The sequence below is a fragment of the Eschrichtius robustus genome, chromosome 9 (assembly GCF_028021215.1).
Source record: "Eschrichtius robustus isolate mEscRob2 chromosome 9, mEscRob2.pri, whole genome shotgun sequence".
Taxonomy (NCBI): Eukaryota; Metazoa; Chordata; class Mammalia; order Artiodactyla; family Eschrichtiidae; genus Eschrichtius; species Eschrichtius robustus.
In genome coordinates this window covers 68406809-68425014 of record NC_090832.1, presented here as the reverse complement: position 1 = coordinate 68425014, position 18206 = coordinate 68406809, and the positions used below count along the sequence as shown (strand labels likewise).

At 42.5% G+C, this 18206-nt stretch overlaps 1 protein-coding gene across 2 annotated transcripts in view; it reads right to left on the bottom strand.

Annotated features, from left to right (window-relative positions):
- MDN1 (midasin AAA ATPase 1) overlaps nt 1–18206 on the bottom strand; it is a 156733-nt gene that overhangs the window by 12141 nt on the left and 126386 nt on the right. For both annotated transcript variants that reach the window (XM_068551457.1, XM_068551458.1), the window contains exons 80-92: nt 17765–17991; nt 17014–17166; nt 16668–16837; nt 15753–15914; nt 12761–12898; nt 9867–10008; nt 8414–8589; nt 7829–7978; nt 6946–7093; nt 4071–4387; nt 3674–3841; nt 2024–2125; nt 883–1078 (exon numbers count right to left, since the gene is read on the bottom strand). In XM_068551457.1, coding sequence (XP_068407558.1) covers nt 883–1078; nt 2024–2125; nt 3674–3841; nt 4071–4387; nt 6946–7093; nt 7829–7978; nt 8414–8589; nt 9867–10008; nt 12761–12898; nt 15753–15914; nt 16668–16837; nt 17014–17166; nt 17765–17991 — 2249 coding nt within the window. The remainder of the gene's footprint in view (nt 1–882; nt 1079–2023; nt 2126–3673; nt 3842–4070; nt 4388–6945; nt 7094–7828; nt 7979–8413; nt 8590–9866; nt 10009–12760; nt 12899–15752; nt 15915–16667; nt 16838–17013; nt 17167–17764; nt 17992–18206) is intronic.

The window sequence follows — 18206 nt, the reverse complement described above, 5'->3', positions numbered from 1 at the left end:
GAAAGAGTAACCCACAGCAGAGCAGTCTTTTTGTACCATCCTCACAGTACATATTATTAACACCAGCTTACATATTAGGAACGAAACAGTGAAAAGTTACCAAGAGAACTTGAAGCGGAGACTGAGTGACGACTGACTACTCCCTTTCTATGCTGAGATCTTTTTTCTCCTTGTTTGTTTGTTTATTTATTTATGGCTGTGGTGGGTCTTCATTGCTGCATGCGGGCTTTCTCTAGTTGTGGTGAGCGGGGACTACTCTTTGTAACGGTGCATGTGCTTCTCATTGTGGTGGCTTCCCTTATTGTGGAGCACAGGTTCTAGGCGCGCGGGCTTCAGTAGTTGTGGCTCGCGGGCTCTAGAGCACAGGCTCAGTAGCTGTGGCGCACGGGGTTAGTTGCTCCGTGGCATGTGGGATCTTCCCGGACCAGGCCTCGAACCCGTGCCCCTGCGTTGGTAGGCAGATTCTCAACCACTGTGCCAACCAGGGAAGTACTGTGCCAACCAGGGAAGTCCTCTCTCCTTTCTTGAAACACATATTTCAAGTTCACAGCTCCTACCATTGCCTGGTGATTATGAAGAAATGTCCACTACTCAGAATCCCTGAGATCAGTGCTGGGTTTGGATACGGCCAACCATTACCAAAGATATTTAAAAGGCTTACACTAGACCCAGAACCCTGAGCACTGAAACCCTGCACTTGGCTACAGACACCTTTATATCAAAAACAAATTGTATTTCTGCACAGTTCTTATTAGAAGAAAACTAGTTTAAAAAGCCATTTCCCCTCCCTCCTAAGATGACTTTTAAGAACACCTGGCGGGCACACAGTATAAGCGCTCACAGAGCTCAGTGAGCAAAGGAGAAGCCTTCCCTGCGTCGTACCGTAGGTCTGTACATCATAGGGCTCGCTACCCTGTTTAATGTGCTCAAATGCTTCTGCGTCGTCTGCCTGGGCCTGGGCCGGGCCCTGCTCGGTGTGGCTGTCCGTGTCCACAGTCCTCAGCCTCTTGTGCACACGCTCGTTGTGGTCACCCATGGAGCGTTCGTTGTCGGCCTGCCCAGGTTTCCTCTTAAAACTCTGCGGGAAATATGAGGAAATTCATCAGAACCTTGTCTGTAATGGCAAAAAGAGTAAAAATAATCATAATGTTTATCCTCAGGGGGCTGATTAAGTTAATTAGGTGTACCATACACGAGTGGATTTCAGTGAAGCTGTTAATAGGAAGATCTCTAAATACATATACGGAGCAATCTCTATGATATACTTCTATACCTGAAATAAAGGCAAAGAGGCAGAGAAACACTCTCACACAGGGAGGTGCACACACACAAACATCCATACATATATACTACATATGCAGAAAGTCTCTTAGAAAGAAGACAAGACTGGCAGCACCAATATGCTCTGAGGATAGTCCCTTGGGTGGCTTGAAGACAGGAATAAAATGGAAGCTTTTTAGGGGATTGGTTTCTATCTACTAATTTTGTATCACATGCATGAATAATACCCCATTTTAAAAAAACCTTATTTTTAAAACACAAAAGAGGGAATTCCCTGCCAGTCCAGTGGTTAGGACTCGTCGCTTTCACTGCTGGGGCCCGGGTTCAGTCCCTGGTTGGGGAAATAAGATCCCGCAAGCCATGCAGTGCAGCCGAAATAAATAAACAAATTAAATTAAATTTTAAAAAATTTAAAAATAAAACACAACAGAGAATGGACAGTGAACAGAGTGAGACTGGTTAGTCCTCGGCCACAACACAACAGCTGGTTTTTAGGCTCCATGAGAACTGAACAGGATAAGGGTGCGTGCGCGCGCACGTGTTGTGTGTGTGTCTGTCCCCACACAGGGAACAAGCCCCAGCTGGGAAAGCCCCACAGTCCTGGTCTGCTCGCCAAGGCTGACATCATGGTGAGACAGCAAAGGCTGGGAATTTGGTGTTTTTTTTTTTTTTAAACCATTACATTTAGCACATCATTTTACATGCAGCCTTCACCTAAGTTTAGGTGAAGAGTGATAGAGACCTGTGTGTTTTTCCTGGTGTTTTTCTTAGAGGCCAACCGGGCGATGAAGTTGGATTCATGGCCTTCTGCCTGGTTTGCATCCGCAGCTCCATTGCCGTGTTCCTGTGAAATCCAAGCCACAAAGAATGAGGTGGAGGAAGTTGTGCAAGCATCTGGTTATCAACTGCACTGTGCACAACTCCTCTCACCATTCTCATCTCATAGTCACATGCAGTTGGCACTCCATATCCGGGGACACGGAGGGCCCACTGCACTGTGCCAGTTTACATAAGGGACTTGAGCAGCCTCGGATTTGGGTATCCAGGGGGGTCTTAGAATAAATCCTTCTTGGACCCCAAGGGACAACTGTGACCATACCTGCCTGTCTGCTCTGGAACTCACCCATGACTAAGGCTTGGCCTGTGGGCAGAAACGAGAGCATCTAGACCTGAGTCTGTTACCCTCTTGCAGGACTTCATTAGTTCCTTGTCTACGGGAGGTAATGGCTTACTTTGAAGGCGGGACAGACCTCGATTTGAAACCAGGCTTCATCACCAACCAGCTGGGTACTCTGGAGATTGTCATGTAACTTTACTGGGGCTTATTTAACTCAGATATAAAATGGAGAACACAGGACTTCCCTGGTGGCTCAGTGGTTAAGAATCCACCTGCCAATGCAGGGGACACGGGTTCAAGCCCTGGTCCAGGAAGATCCCACATGCCACAGAGCAACTAAGCCCATGCGCCACAACTACTGAGCCTGAGCTCTAGAGCCCAAGAGCCACAACTACTGAGGCCTGTGCGCCACAACAAGAGAAGCCACTGCAATGAGAAGCACACACACAATGAAGAGTAGCCCCTGCTCGCCGCAACTAGAGAAAGCCTGTGCACAGCAACGAAGACCCAACGCAGCCAAAAATAAAAGAAAAATGTTCTTCTTAAAAAATAAAAACTAAAATGGAGAACATACAAAGAACAATAATACCTATCTTATAGGGCCACTATGAAGACTTGCTAAAGTAATGAAATGCTCAGCGCCTAATGGGTGCTCAGTAAATGGTTTGGAAGGGGGATGAGAAATATAAACCGTTGTAATTACTGCTGAGAAAGCAGGGGTGCAGAGAGGCCAAGGGAGTTGTCCAGAGAAACCTCTGAGTAGCAGGCCCTCCAACTTCCAGGGCTCCTTCCAGGCTGCCAGTGCCCCAACTGGGCCACAAAAGACACATCACCCTATGTCAAGGAATGAAGAGGTACTTTCCATTTGAAATTAAAATGTTTAGAAGCTTGGTGAACAGCAAGGAAAAGGGAAGCACTACTAGACACTAGAGCCATACCACTGCATGAAGTCTCAATTCAACCCTTCTTTCCTTAGGAGCTTTCTAAAATATAATTTGAACTTGATTCTCCCACAGAGAACTACACTCTAATAACTTTTTCTCATTATGCACATCACTTAACTGAAAGTGTGTAAAAGTATTCTGGGATTTGTTCCAGGAGGCATATAAAAATAGGTGTACGACCACTTTCTTAATGAACAGGAGATGATATTTTGGATGTCAACCACAAAAAAACATCACACACGAACCAACTACTGCTAAATAGAACATGGTTTCGGACAGAGAGAAGAGGCCCTCCCAAGGGGCAGCTGGCGAGGCAGAGAGGGCCCTTCACCTCCTTCCCCAGCTCCTTCTCGGGCGCGGCCCCCGCCAGCTCCACGGCCTGCTCGCTCTGCACGCTCTCCAAGCCCGTCTGCCCGCAGGAGTCGTGCTCTTTCCTCTCCGTAGCCTCTGGCACCTGCTGCTCTGTGTCAGAGTTCTCCCCTTCTTCTTTTTCCTGCATCTGCAGGGAAATCAAACACAGCATTAACTGCTCTGGAGGAAGAAGATGAGGTGGGGGGCCCCCCTCACCAAGGGGAGTCTGCAGGGAGGGGATCAGCCAAAGCGGGTCTTAAACAGAAACATAAAGCTGCTTGGCAAAGTAGCCTAAGAGAGATTCCAGTGGGAAGAAGGTTAATTTTTTCTCATCATCATTATTTTTAATCGAAGACAAGCCAGACCCGCCATGATACCTGAGGCTGGGGACCCTGGTCGACAGGGACGTCCTTCTCTGCACTTTCCTCACTGGCGTCCTCGTCCTCCAAAGACTGCTGCTCCTCCTCTGTGTTCTCTTCAGGATGCTGGGCAACATCCTTGTCTTGGTCGTCAGCTCCTGTGTCCATCTCTTCCTCCCCCTCCTCCTGGTCCTCTTCACTGGAGCCTCCCTCAGGCTCGTGCTGACCCTGACCTTCATTCTGGTCAGCCTCAATCTCTTCGTTTATGTCTTCGGCTTCATGACCTGCTTCTACAGTATCCATTGGTTTCTCTTTAATTTCCAAAGGATTCTCTTCTGGACAGATGAAACCAAAAGAAGGAACTCAGAATTTAAAAACCAAACAATGTGATTTCTTAAGATGGGATGTAGTTACACAAGTGTCTTATTATTATTCTCGAACCAGGAGTTGGCAAACTATGGTCCTTGGGCCAAATCTGGCCATCCATATATTTCTGCAAATTTCTCCAAAAGTTTTATAGGAACACAGCTGCACCAACCGTTTACCTATGTCTTTACCCCATCCATTCTGTATTACCTACGGCTACTTTCACACTATAAGAGCAGAACTGAGTATTTGCGACTCTGTTGCAGCTTATGACCTGCAAAGACTGTATGTTTATTATCTGACCGACCCTTCACAGAAAAATTTTGCCTACGTCTGCTCTTAACCGTACTTACATATTGCATACAACTGTTTAGATGGTGCAATTCATTAAAGAATAAGTAATCCACTGAAAAATCCTAAAAGCCACCACAACAATAGGAATATTTTAGAACAGATAGGAAATGCCAGTCTAATTTTCAATTATCACTGGGAATAATTGGTAGACATCATTCTTTACCATATACAGAAAATACAACATATATTCAAATGGGAACAATCTTATTTAAACATTTTGTTTATTTAAAAGAGCTTTTCTATACTTTGGGCACTTCAGAAATCAGTTATTTTGTTAGCAAATAATTCTTTGAAATAATTGCTTCTTCAGACTCACAGAGCGAACTAGTGGTTACGTGTGTGTGTGTGTGTGTGTGTGTGTGTGTGTGTCTGTGTCTGTGTGTGTGTTGGGGGTGGGAGAGTGGGAGGTACAAACTATCAGGTGTAAGACAGGCTCAAGGATGTATTATACAACATGGGGAATAGAGCCAATGTTTTGTAGTAACTGTAAATGGAAAGAACTGTATAAAACTTTTTTTTTTTTCTGTATAAAACTTTAAAAAAAATTTTTTAATAGTAATTGCTTCTTAGTTTATGTACACAATAGCTTAAAACAAGCCTGGATATTTTTCTAGGGCAAATGGCTTATTAGATTCTCAGTGGATTTTAATTTTATGCTTGGTTGTTGAATTTAAGGTTGAAGTAAGATTCCAAAATTGTAAGTTAATGGAACTGCCTTAGCAGCAGCAGCTTATACTACATTTAAAAAGTAAACTAGAGGGCTTCCCGGGTGGCGCAGTGGTTAAGAATCCGCCTGCCAATGCAGGGGACACGGGTTCGAGCCCTGGTCCGGGAAGATCCCACATGCCACAGAGCAACTAAGCCCGTGCACCACAACTACTGAGCCTGCGCTCTAGAGCCCGCGAGCCACAACTACTGAGCCCACGTGCCACAACTCCTGAAGTCCACGTGCCTAGAGCCCGTGCTCCGCAACAAGAGAAGCCACCGCAATGAGAAGCCTGTGCAGCGCAACAAAGAGTAGCCCCCGCTCACCGCAACCAGAGAAAGCCCGCGCACAGCAACAAAGGCCCAACACAGCCAAAAAATAAAAATATTTATTAAAAAAAAAAGTAAACTAGATATTCACAGAGCGGAGACTGTTCTAAGCACAAATTACCAAATACCTTAAACGTGAGAAATGCATTTAAATTTATGAGCCATATACTCACCTCCTAGATTTAACAGATGTTAACGTGTTGCCACAAATGTATCAAACTTGTCACTTGTTTTTAAGAAATAAATGGTTCTGGACACAGCTGTCTGGATTCTGGATGCCTTTGCCCTTCCTACTTCCTCAGAGCTCATAACCTGAAGTTACTGTATATTATTCCTTTCTATGTGTTCGTACATTTGATGTATCCATACACAATATATAGTACTGGTTCTTATATTAAATTTTCACCTAAATGGTACCTCTCGTTAATTCTTTTGTAACTTGCTCTTTTTTTTCCAATACAGTGTTTTTAATAGCTTTCTACATATATAACTGATTCACTAAGAAGCTGAGCTTGGCTGGCGCCACCTTTCATCTGGTTACCCACCACGACGGGGGCTCTCTATTTCAGCGGCACCGCGTACACAAGCTTCTGATACTAGACAGCACCCCTAAGGAGTCACACTCGGATTGAAAAGTGGGTGACAGAGGCGCTAGAATACTGCCATGCCAAGTGATTTCTTTTGGGATTATTCCATTTCACTCCCCATGATGATTTCATATTTCAGACTAAACACACAACATATGCACAACCATCAACAACTTTCCCAGGAAAGCTGTGACTGGGCTCCATGCGAGGCCTGGCTCCACCCGGACTGCACGGTGTTTACATCAACCCATGAGACGGGGCACGTGGTGACACTGTGGGGCGATGGAGCTGTGTGTGACAGCACCACCTGGGACAGCAGCACTGAAACACAGGATAGGAGATGACAGGAGTGACAGAGACCTGCCGGTTTACAAGCTTTAGGTCTACCTAGAGGAGAAACACAACAAAGAAAAAGCGAGGAATTTTATCAAACTGGAATTGTGCTGACCAGACACGACAATGACCTGGCCATGACACTGGCCTGAAGAGAAATCGGTTACTGCTCAGTTTCAATGACTTCCAACGGGCTCTTTAGGTTTCGAAAGACACACCTTCTCCGTCTTCGTGGTCTGTGTCCCCATCACCATCCTTGTCTTCACTGTCTAGGTTCAAGTCATCTGGAAGGTCCAAGGCCTCAGGTTCGGGCAGCTTTTCCTGATTGCCATGGTAAGGGTCCACCTCGTTCTCATCATACTCCCTCTTTGGACAACGGAGAGAACAGGAAGAAAAAATAAAAATGAACTTTAAAAAAGTGTAGCATTCATATAATCAGCTCAAAGCACAGTTGACTCTTGAACAACACAGGTCTGAACTGTGTGGGTCCACTTACATGGACCACTTATGCACCTTTTTTTTCAATAAATACGTGCTACAGTGCCACACAGATCCGTGGCTGGTGGGACCCGCGGATGTAGAGGGCCGGCTGTAAAGTTACACACAGATTTCCAACCCTGCAGATGGTCAGTGCCCCCAACGCCTACATTGCTCAAGGGTCAACTGTAGTTATGCTGAGAGAATACAGTGTCTCTTCCCCAAAATTACCAGCACACATTAGAATTTTACCAATATTTTTTGAATTTTCATGTTGGAATTTCAAGTTTCACTTTCAGTGCGCATTCTCCACTGATAAGAGGTGCTGCGTTACTTCATCTCAAAGAGGACACGGAAATTTATGGGAAGAAATCTAGAAAAGGACCACAGGTTTTAGCTTCCAAACTACAGCGTGAGTCCAAACAGCATGAAGACCACCTCATCGGTAACCAATAGTTAGATATTTTATGTCCGGTTAAGAGGCTCTGTTACACATTCCCTTATGAGGCTATGGGAAAACAAATGATAAGCAGGAAAAAAATGTCCTGAGACACCCCAGGAGCTGTGCGCTGCAGTGGCCTGGCCTTGAGTCAGGAGAGCAGGTTGGTTTTGAATCCTCATTACCTCGTCTATTTGTTCATTAATTTTATCTTGGCCTTGCCCATCATCAGCTTCTGCTTCTTCCTTTTCTTCCTTCTTATCTTGCTGGGTTTTATCTCTGTTTGACTTCCCAGCATCCAAGTTGTCATCTTTAGCAACAAGTTCAGGATCTTCCTAAATATGAGAGGAAGAAAAAACACAAAAATCCTCGCTCTCAATCTGAAAAACTGCTTTCACGTAAGTTGACCCTACCTAACGCAGCTCTTAGACACATACTGGGCCAACCCTATGGAAACATCCAGCCGACAGGGCATATGTCATCCTGGAGGGAACGTGCAGGTCTGCCCGGATGGCAGCAGTGAGGGCAGGTGTGTGAATAGCAGGGGTGGGGAGTTGTCATGAACGTGCTGGTCAGGCTACTCTTTTAGCCGTGAAGACATTCGATAACCTAGATAGCAGAAGAAAAAGAAGAAACAGAGATGGAAGAAACAGAAGAAGAAAAACCAAGACAGAAAAGGACGAGCAGTGAACAGTAGGGAGTGGTATTTGGGAGGAAGACTGCCTCCTCTCAACCTAGGGACTATGTGATGGAGGGAATCTTTTAATTACCTCATCCATTCCTGGTCCTGTTTCTTCAGTCTTACTGTCTTCTTCCTCCTCATCTTCCTCACCGTCGTCATCACCCCAAAGCCTCTCATCTAGTTTGTCAGCTTCCTCACCATTCAGATCGCCCATCTGTTTATCCAGGTCTCCACCCTCACTATCTGATTTCTCATCATCCTCTTCTGAAAGGGAAGAAGGCGCTGAGCTTAGTTTGGCAGATCCCCAAATTGATCTGTTCCTGTGTATGTAGGAGAGGCAAGGGCCGGGCAAGGGTCCTACCTGGGATTTACTGCCTGTTTCTACAGAACACCCTAGAGGAGATGCTTTAGATCTCCTGAAGCAGTCCTACTGTGTTTTGCAGACTGTTTGGAGGAGGAAGGAGGTCTGTGATGTGTTATGTCGACGGACTGTAAGGAGGGTGGTGGAACAGCTGTCAGGATGTCTAGTTCTGGTGCTGGGAGAATGTTCATTATGGGACTTCAGCAACCTCACTGGGTTTTGGTTTCTTACCTGGGAAATGATGAGGCTGGACTATGAAATTTCCAAGGTTCCTCCCCATCTCCAACATACTCTATGTCAATGATTTTACCCAACATGTCAAATCATGTGTCTAGCTCAATTAACCAGAATTTTCTTGCCTTTGTCTTCGTTCAAGGTGTACTTTGACAAAGGTTATACCCTTAAATGCTACTTAGGCATGCATACATTCTTCTGCTCTGAGGTCAGGTATCATTTCTGCAAGGCATTCACTTAAAGTAAGACACTGTATTTCAAATTAAGCTTTGGACAGAAATTGAGGGCAATAGTTGAATTGTGGTTCAAACACGACACATGATAATGTGCTGTAAGAAATCTTATTATCAAATAATTTTCAATGACATGTAATGTTCATAAGTTAAATGAAAAAAGCAGACTATAGAACCACTTATGGTCTCTGCGTCTATATATATACATGCAAGAAATGGAAATAACCCAAAATTGATTAAGTGATTTGGGTGGCAGGCCTAAAGAGTATCGATTTGGTTTCTGCATTTTTGTTCCAAATCATCTACAACAAATGTCTACTAATTTTGTAATTAGAAAAAAATATATATTAAAAAAAAACCTCCCAGAACAATTTAACTTGAGCTGAGAGCCAAGCTCTGCTAGGGATCATCTCCTTGCTCTTCTGGATTTCCCCTGAAGGACACTACGCAGTCACTGATCTGGCACACGAGGCAGCCAGAGCACCAGAGTCAGCGTCTCCGCTTACTCAGAGCAGAATCTCCAACATGGACTAGAGACTTCTGACTGGAGGCGGGGATGGCACAGGCATATACTGATGTTTCCACCTGCAGTTATGCAGAGTAACCAACTTGTTCCAAAAGAGTATAATAGGCTCCTTATTGGAAATATGTAATTTCCTGTATAAAATATTTATTTTTCAAGAATAAGAATGAAGTGACAGATAATCTCAAACCTTGTTCTTCAAGCTCCCCGTCATGCATTTTCCCATCAAAGTCTTCTGACATCTCAATGGCATTATCCTCGCCCTTAATGTCTGAGTTTGAGTCAGGATCCTCTTTATCCTTTTCTTGACCCTTCTGAAATGTATCTTCTGCCTATATCAAAAAGCATTATAGAAACATAAATGCACACTGTAACATTACTAATGTTTATTCAGCTCTAAATAGAATATATAAATGCCAAGATTAATGGTATAAACTTATCTCTGGGGAGAGAAAATACACATAATTTGTGACTTGCTTTAACATTTCTGTAATTAATTTCCAGTTTTATTACATTTTTTGTTAGAGAATATAGAATTTTGTTGAGGTTTTCTCCATGAGAATCGTTTGTTTGTTTTTTTGCCAAGACGTGCAGCTTGTGGGATCTTAGTCTCCTGACCAGGGATTGAACCTGGGCCACCTGCAGTGGAAGCACAGAGTCCTAACCACTGGACTGCCAGGGAATTTCCCTGAATTTTTTTTTTTTTAATCCATATATATTAAAAAAGACTATGCATTCTCTGTAGGGTAAAAGAAAATTCATCAGTCTTATTATATTGCCCATAAATTTAATATCTGTTTTGTCACTTTGATCTCTCATACCCAACTGTGACTGTAAATTTTCCCCCTACTACTTTCCTTTTTATTTTTTTATTGAAGTATAGTTGATTTACAATTTTGTGTTAGTTTCGGGTGTACAGCAAAGTGATTCAGTTATATACACACATACACACACACTTTTTCAGATTCTTTTCCATTATAGGTTATTACAAGATATTTAATATAGTTCCCTGTGGTATACCGTCGGTCCTTGTTGTTTACCTATTTTATATACAGTAGTGTGTGTCTGTTAATCCCAAACTCCTAATTTATCCCTCGCCAGTGAATGTAATTTTCTTCACTTTTCCTTAAACTGTATATTCCTACATAATCTACACTATATTTGGGGCAAAAGATTCACATTGTTATCTGTTTCATTATAGCTGAATTTTTAAAGTTCTTTTTTTGAGATACAGAAGTAATAAAATCTCCGGGGCTTCCCTGGTGGCGCAGTGGTTGAGAATCTGCCTGCCAATGCGGGGGACACGGGTTCGAGCCCTGGTCTGGGAAGATCCCACACGCCGTGGAGCAACTGGGCCCGTGAGCCACAGCTACTGAGCCTGCGCTTCTGGAGCCTGTGCTCCGCAAAAAGAGAGGCCGCAGCAGTGAGAGGCCCGCGCATTGCGATGAAGAGTGGCCCCCGCTCGCCGCAACTGGAGAAGGCCTTTGCACGGAAATGAAGACCCAACACAGCCAATAAATTAATTAATTAATTAATTTTTTAAAAAGTAAACATTAAAAAACAAAAGAAAAAAAAAAGTAATAAAATCTCATTTAAAAATTTCTAAGCAAAACAGAAAGAGTAAGTTCCTCCGGCACCACCATCCTCCAAAACTCCCAAAGAAATTACCACTGGTGATGTTCTGGCACATACTTTTATCCATAAGCACACCAACAGGTACTCAGAAATATAGATGGGGTATACCAATACCGGCCTCCCGTTATCTTTTTCAACAAAAAGGGATTATGCTTGACAAACTGTTTTGCCATCTGCTTTTTTATTTATGTTAAAAAATGTCTCCTAGATATATTTCCATGTTGATACTTATAAACCTATCTCATTGTGTTTAATTATAGTATTGCTCTGCATGAGTAGTATCATAATTTAAATAATTCACAATTTTCACCAGTATAAATAATGCTGTAGTGAGCATCCTTGTATAAACACACTCCCTTATACACATACTTATTATCTTGGACCCTTATTAGCATTTGTACAAGAAAACATGGAATTCCTAGGTCAAAGAACACACACAATTTAAAATTTATTAGCTACTGCCAAATTGTTCTGATAGCTTTCTATCCCACTTAATGTTTTTTACATTGGATTTGTACTTTTCTGTTAGGTTTACTTTTTCCTTTATTTTTCCATTAACAAAGTACTGTGTGCTAATTAAGTTAAATTTGAGAAATACGGAAAAAGGCCAAAATAACAATAATGTGTATGTTATCTGTGTATATATATCCACACACATAATGTACATGAGAGCTATGCCACATAAACGCTAGCATTACTCTTTTGTTTTTTTTATTTCTTTCCAATTTTCCCTTCAGAGGAAGAGAGGAAGCTTGGATTGGTTTGTTCCTTTATTTTTAATAAGTATAACCATACCTTAAATAGAAATTTATGCAGTGCTCTAAATTTAGAACGTAAGTGATAAAAAGTAATTCCACTACCTCTTCTTTCTTCAAGTCACAGTTGATTAATCCAAATAAAAGTAGTGTGTTTAAAAAAACACTCCCAAATGAGATTGGAATTTAAAAAAGCAACACAACAATCTTAGTCCAAAGCATCTAAATATTTCAAAAGCATTCTTGATTCCAAATAAAAAAGGATATAGATTTTAAAAATTTCACCATGTCTTAAAGACATATAACGATAAAACCTATTAACAGCAAAACACTGGCATTGTTGTTTAATGCAATTATCACTTAAAATAGCCAAGCTTTTTATCCCTAAATGAACCAAAAATGCTCTCTTAAAAGTCATCAGCAAAAGTTTTCCCATTTAAAATAAAAAATTTTTAAATCATTTCCCTCCCAAATTATACCTACAACCAATGACTATGCTACAAAAGTTCCTTTCTGTGGTCTTTAAGCTTTTGATTTACATCCACTCACTAAGCTCCAGTATTCTTAGGTGCCTAGATCACAGCTTGAAAACCATTAACCTAGTAGGAAAACCATTTATATGTGTAATTTAAATAGTGAAAAAGGAGTGAGCTTCTGTAAACTATATACATATTTCATGCCTGTGAAAACGTACCTGTTCTTCATTTTCTATCTGGTCACTCACATCCTTCACGCCCTCGCCTTCTCCAATCCCACCTCCCTCGTAGTCATGGAACTCAGTCGCTCCCTCTCCCGCTGAATCTTCCATAAATTCTTTGGGCAAGCAAAATCCCTCAAAAATAAAAAGAGTGAAAGTTAGGTTAAAAAAAAGCAACAAAGAAGGGATTTCCGGTCCTGCTGCAGGAGAAAATACTATAAATAAATGGTTAATTCTTTTCTAGCTCAGTATTTTAAATCTGAAGTACAGTAGACTTTTGTTGGTGACAACAGTTATTATGCAGTTTCAAAGCTTGACATCAGATTTAATATACAAGGTTTTGAGACTTTGTGGAGGCCTCTGGCGTGTAGTAACTTGTCATTTGCCAAGACAAAAATTTGAATGAGGTATACATTAGGACGGTATTTAAGCAGCAAGTTATGGGGCAGGGTGCGGCACAGAAACTCTCAGTGTCTAAATCCCAAAGGGGTTTTGTCCTTCTTTACTTCTCAAATTAGTAAACCTGCAAGGAAAGAGAGGAGAAGACATGTAGCCCCGGAGATACAGCAACTTGAAAGCAGATGCTACAAGTGAGAGATTTCATTTCCTTTCATTGAAGAAAATTTTGTGTGATGCTCCTCACATAAAGTCATGTTAACTACAATACAAACAAACATGCCCTCCCCTTCAGCTCTTGAAGTAAATCCGTCACTCTCAGGGAACGTGCTGTATCTGGCCTGGGCTGTTTGCTGCCAAGGCACCTGGCACCCTGGCACCCAGCATGGCATGGGGTCTAGAGTTAAGAACAAGGTCAGACATAGCAAGACTTGTGAAGAGTTAATAAAACTGTATTTCATGTCAGAAAATAGCCCAAAACCAAATATCAACTACTAGTGTGTGGGACAAAAGTGAACAGAAAAAGAAGAAAATCATGGCTCTCAATCAGAAATTTTGTCAGAGAAAGTACAAGCTATCAAGATATTTGCCAATCTAAGGATGAGAATGTACTACAAACAAGCTGTCAACTAACAAGACCAAGTTCCAAGACCAGCAAACACTGATTGTGACTTAGTTACACAGAATTAGCTTCCTATGGATTAAGTGCTTTAATCACAACCAAGATCTATTATCTTTTTTTTTTTTTTTTTTTTTTTTTGGCCTCGCCATGTACCATGTGGGATCTTAGTTCCCCGACCAGGGATTGAACCTGTGTCCCCACTGCAGTGGAAGCTCGGAGTCCTGGACCACCAGGGAATTCCCCTAAATCTATTATCTTAGCACTGTGTTCTAACCTACTTTCAAGTTCCCTCAGCACTCCTCAGAGAGGAGAGGAACACAATTCGGACATTTAAATGAATGGAAAGGCAAACTCACCTTCAGGACATGTATTCTTAGAAAGTCGATTGAAGAATACATTTTGGTTAAGACAGTGAGATACACTATTTTAAAGAAATATGTTTAGATGCAGGCAGAATCAACCATAAAGGAAGGAGATTCAGGATGTCCGTATGCAGGTCACGTTACTACAGTGGCTGCAGCTGGGACAGCCACTGAGCTCCCAACACTTTGCTTTCATCAAAACCACTTCTACCCTACACTGCTACCCCCAAACACACACAGGTCTGACAGCCCACAGTCATTCTAGAACTTGTCAGACAAGAGAAATGGTGCAAGTGGACAAACGTAGCTAACCCAAATCTCAGGGCGCCCTCAACATACACTGTCCTGCCACTGTCTTCTACAGGCAGTGTTTCCTCCAAGAAGTGATGGGATGTAAGACTGGCTCAGTGCCCATCAGATAGAGGGGGCAAATCTGAGAGGCATTCATTTATCCATTACTCAACAAATGTACGTATTTATCCTCTAGATACAAGGCACGGGCTTGCTCCCATTTTTTTTTTTTTTTTAACCATTTCCAGTATTCCAGATACTCAGAACTAAAAACTCTTGACTGTTTACAAGAAGCCTAGACCTCACCTTCAGTTTGTAAGTTCCTATCTTCCTCAAGTGCATCTCACCTATACTATACTTAGATTCAGAAAAGATCTTAAAATACTAGGGACAAAAACAAAAACAAAGAACTATATACTTAGTTAAGGTGATTCTCACAAAAATGCAAATCTCATTTGTAAAATGAGGAAACTGAAGCTAAGTCACTCACTCACTCTGAGTCCCAGAACTGGATACCCTTGTGACTGGACTTACCACGCCAGGCTGGGCCTGTTAGTTCTGACTGCTGCTCCTGAATTCCAAGGGTAGGGTCTACAATCTCTATAACTTCAGTAATTTTCACAGCACTGGGTACATGGCTGAATGAATGAATGACTTCCCTATTAAAGACGCCCCTCCTAACATTAAGAGCCCCGTTACCATTTCAGCATGCGTCAGTATAAACGACCGAAAACTTAACAGCCTTAAGGATTCATGTTGCACAAGTCTAGCTCAGAGTTATCAGAAGAAGATTTGAAATTGGAGACCAGGAAAGAAGGGTGTGAACAGAAAGCAGCAGCCTTTAGACAGACTCTGGAGTCGAGGGAGCTCCCCAGTGAGGGACCTGCAGGTTCCAAACCTTTAGTGGAAAAAGGCTTAGTAAAAGGAGGCCAGACAACGCGGTAAAAAATCCACAGGGAGAGTGGGAATTCCCTGGTGGTCCAGTGGTTAGGACTCTACGCTTCACTGCCGAGGGCCTGGGTTCAACCCCTGGTCAGGGAACTAAGATCCCACAAGCTGTGCAGCCAGGGGAAAAAAAATTGTATTTTGTAATTGTCTTAATACCTTTGAGAGAATGCTTTCCACCTACAAAAACATAAAAAAAAAAAAAAAATATATATATATATATATATATATATTAAAAAAATCCACAGAGAGAGCAAATCACCTCCTGCTATTTGTGAAGGCCCAAAATAAAATCCCATCAAACCAAACACTAATGGGTATGGAATACATGGGTACCTGCTTCCCCATGGTGCTCCACGTAAACAGTCCTTACCTTCTGGGCAAGCTCCGTAAAGATCTGGGCAAGCACAGAGAGCAGCTTTGCAGTGCTGCGGTGAGTTGCCAAAGACACGGTCAGGAAGAAGAGGACGAGGTCAGAGTACCTGGAGAGCATGGGCACCAGGCGCACCAACAAGCGGCAGGACTGGGCGAAGAACTGGGGGCAAAACAGATCAGAAGGGCTGCTCACACCAGGTCTCCTCTGGGGTGACTAGGCAGTGACGGTGGTTGTACCACCTTGTGAATGTAGTAAAGGTCACTAATGGTACATTTTATTTACACACACGTACATAACACCTGCTCACTGAGATCTCTTCCTTGTTTACACAAACCCTCACAACACTACACTTTAAATTCTTAGTCACTTAAGTCTCAGTTAGTTAACAAGGTTGTCTGGTGTTTAAAAAATATGTTTACATACAAATTCTCTTGGGAATCAAAGTTGGCACTGGAGGCGATACTACAGAATAACACACAAGTCCTCAAAAATAAGTTGCTTCTCTGGACTTATGGAGATGATAACGTCATCCTCTTCTGGCTTATTGTGAAGGGACAGGTGTTTGCATAGTACGGCCATTAAGCCTTAGTTATGGCGGCAACGTCCACCATTAACACCAAACACCCAGGAATATGTGATCAGGATGTGAAAGAACCCCAAGATAATGGATATTCTGGATTGGCAGTATGTTTGCACCTATGCGTCTTACAACTGTAATCCTTAGCCAGCAAGCCCTAAGCTTTGCAAAGTTTGTCAGTGAGGTTTACATGAATAAAGACATCAAGAGATACCTAGTGATTTTGCCGAGGAGGCCTGGGATTTTGGGACCACCACATGGAGCGAGGTGAAACCCCCTCTGCCTCTGCTCAGCCCACCTGGACAGCAAGAAGCCTGTAAGGAACCACTGGTTACCGTGTGCTTCGCTGCTGTGCCATCCTCGCCAGACGATTTCAGCCTCTCCAAGAGCTCAGAGACAGCGGAAATTATTTTCTGCACATGCAAAGTGCTCACATCGGCCCAGAAGTCATCCTCTAAGAGTTTTGTTAGATGTCCTGACTGCAGTCTCTCAAAGCCTGCTGCCTCTTTCATTCATGGAAAAGAATGACATGGTAAATAACAGAAAACAAACTCTTTTCATCTCCATTCATCCAATAATCATTTCCAACATCTGGCCTTAAATATTGAGCCACAAAAATAGATCATCAAAATAAAAATTAAATCAAATAAGAAACTAGTATTTTCCTGATCTCAGACATACCATCTTCTTGTGGTCTTGTTTGGTGAGTGTTCTCCTCTGTTTTTTTACTATTTCTTTCTGCTAAGTTCTGGATGGCACAAAGGATGGCCCGGATGGCAGTTTCCATTTGCTCTGAAAAATCCTCCACAAACCCTTCATCCAGCATTTGGTTTCCTAGTAAAGTAACATGGTGCAGAACAAATTTTTAAAAACTCAAGTCATTTGTTTCAGTGCCTCTGGAAATCATTAACAATCCTCATTTGTCATTTTAACAAACAGCCACCTTGTAAACACCTGCTATGGTTGAGCCACTGTCAAGCTGTGCTGGGTACAAAGAAGAAAGAGACACATTCCCGGCCTAGGTAAACCTATAAGGTTATTGTCTTGTATTAAAACAATTTTGCTAAAAGAATGCCAAAAATATGAAAATAGCTAAGATGGAATATATGAACACCAGCCTAGTCCGAACATTAGCCAGCAGCTTTCCAGTCTAAGGAAGAACTTTCTGAAACAGCCAGTGAGCCTGTGCTGTCTACTTACTCATGTGCTATAAAGTACGCAACGTGATGGCAATCCAGAGGCAAGGTTCTCAAACAAAAGAGGCAACAAAAGTTAAGAGCTATGTGTTCCAACCATACCTCCCTGCCTTGGAACCCTGGACAGATACATCTAGAACAAAACACAATGTGTCTTTAGGACAATCTGGACTTAAATCTATAAGATGTCGTTCCTACACTGGGCTTTTACTCCCTTACTGAACAATAGTCCTCACCTCCTTGGCTGCCTGGGGTAAGCAGATGTGTCTTCCAAGTAGCGAAGTCATCTGTGGCTTTATTGATCTCTCTTCTTACATATTCCAGGCTCTCGACTAATGCCATTTGTGGGTCTATTTGCTCACCCTCTACCCCTGGAAGAATGAACAAGGACTCTAGGCCTTGCAAATGAGCTGACACCTGGGACAGGCAACTCAGCCCAGAAGAGCAAACTTCAAAATCTTTCCTGCAACAACAGAAATGCCATAATGTTGAAAGGAAGGTGCTAACACAAACACACACACACACACACACACCCTCCCTCCCTCCCTCCAACCACTAAAACTCATTGCATCTAAAGATTTACAGCTAGACGTATGCCACAAAGCGCTATGAGGGTCCACTGGAAAACCGAGGACTGAAGCATGACGCCCCCTTCCATCATTTCATCCCATTACTAAA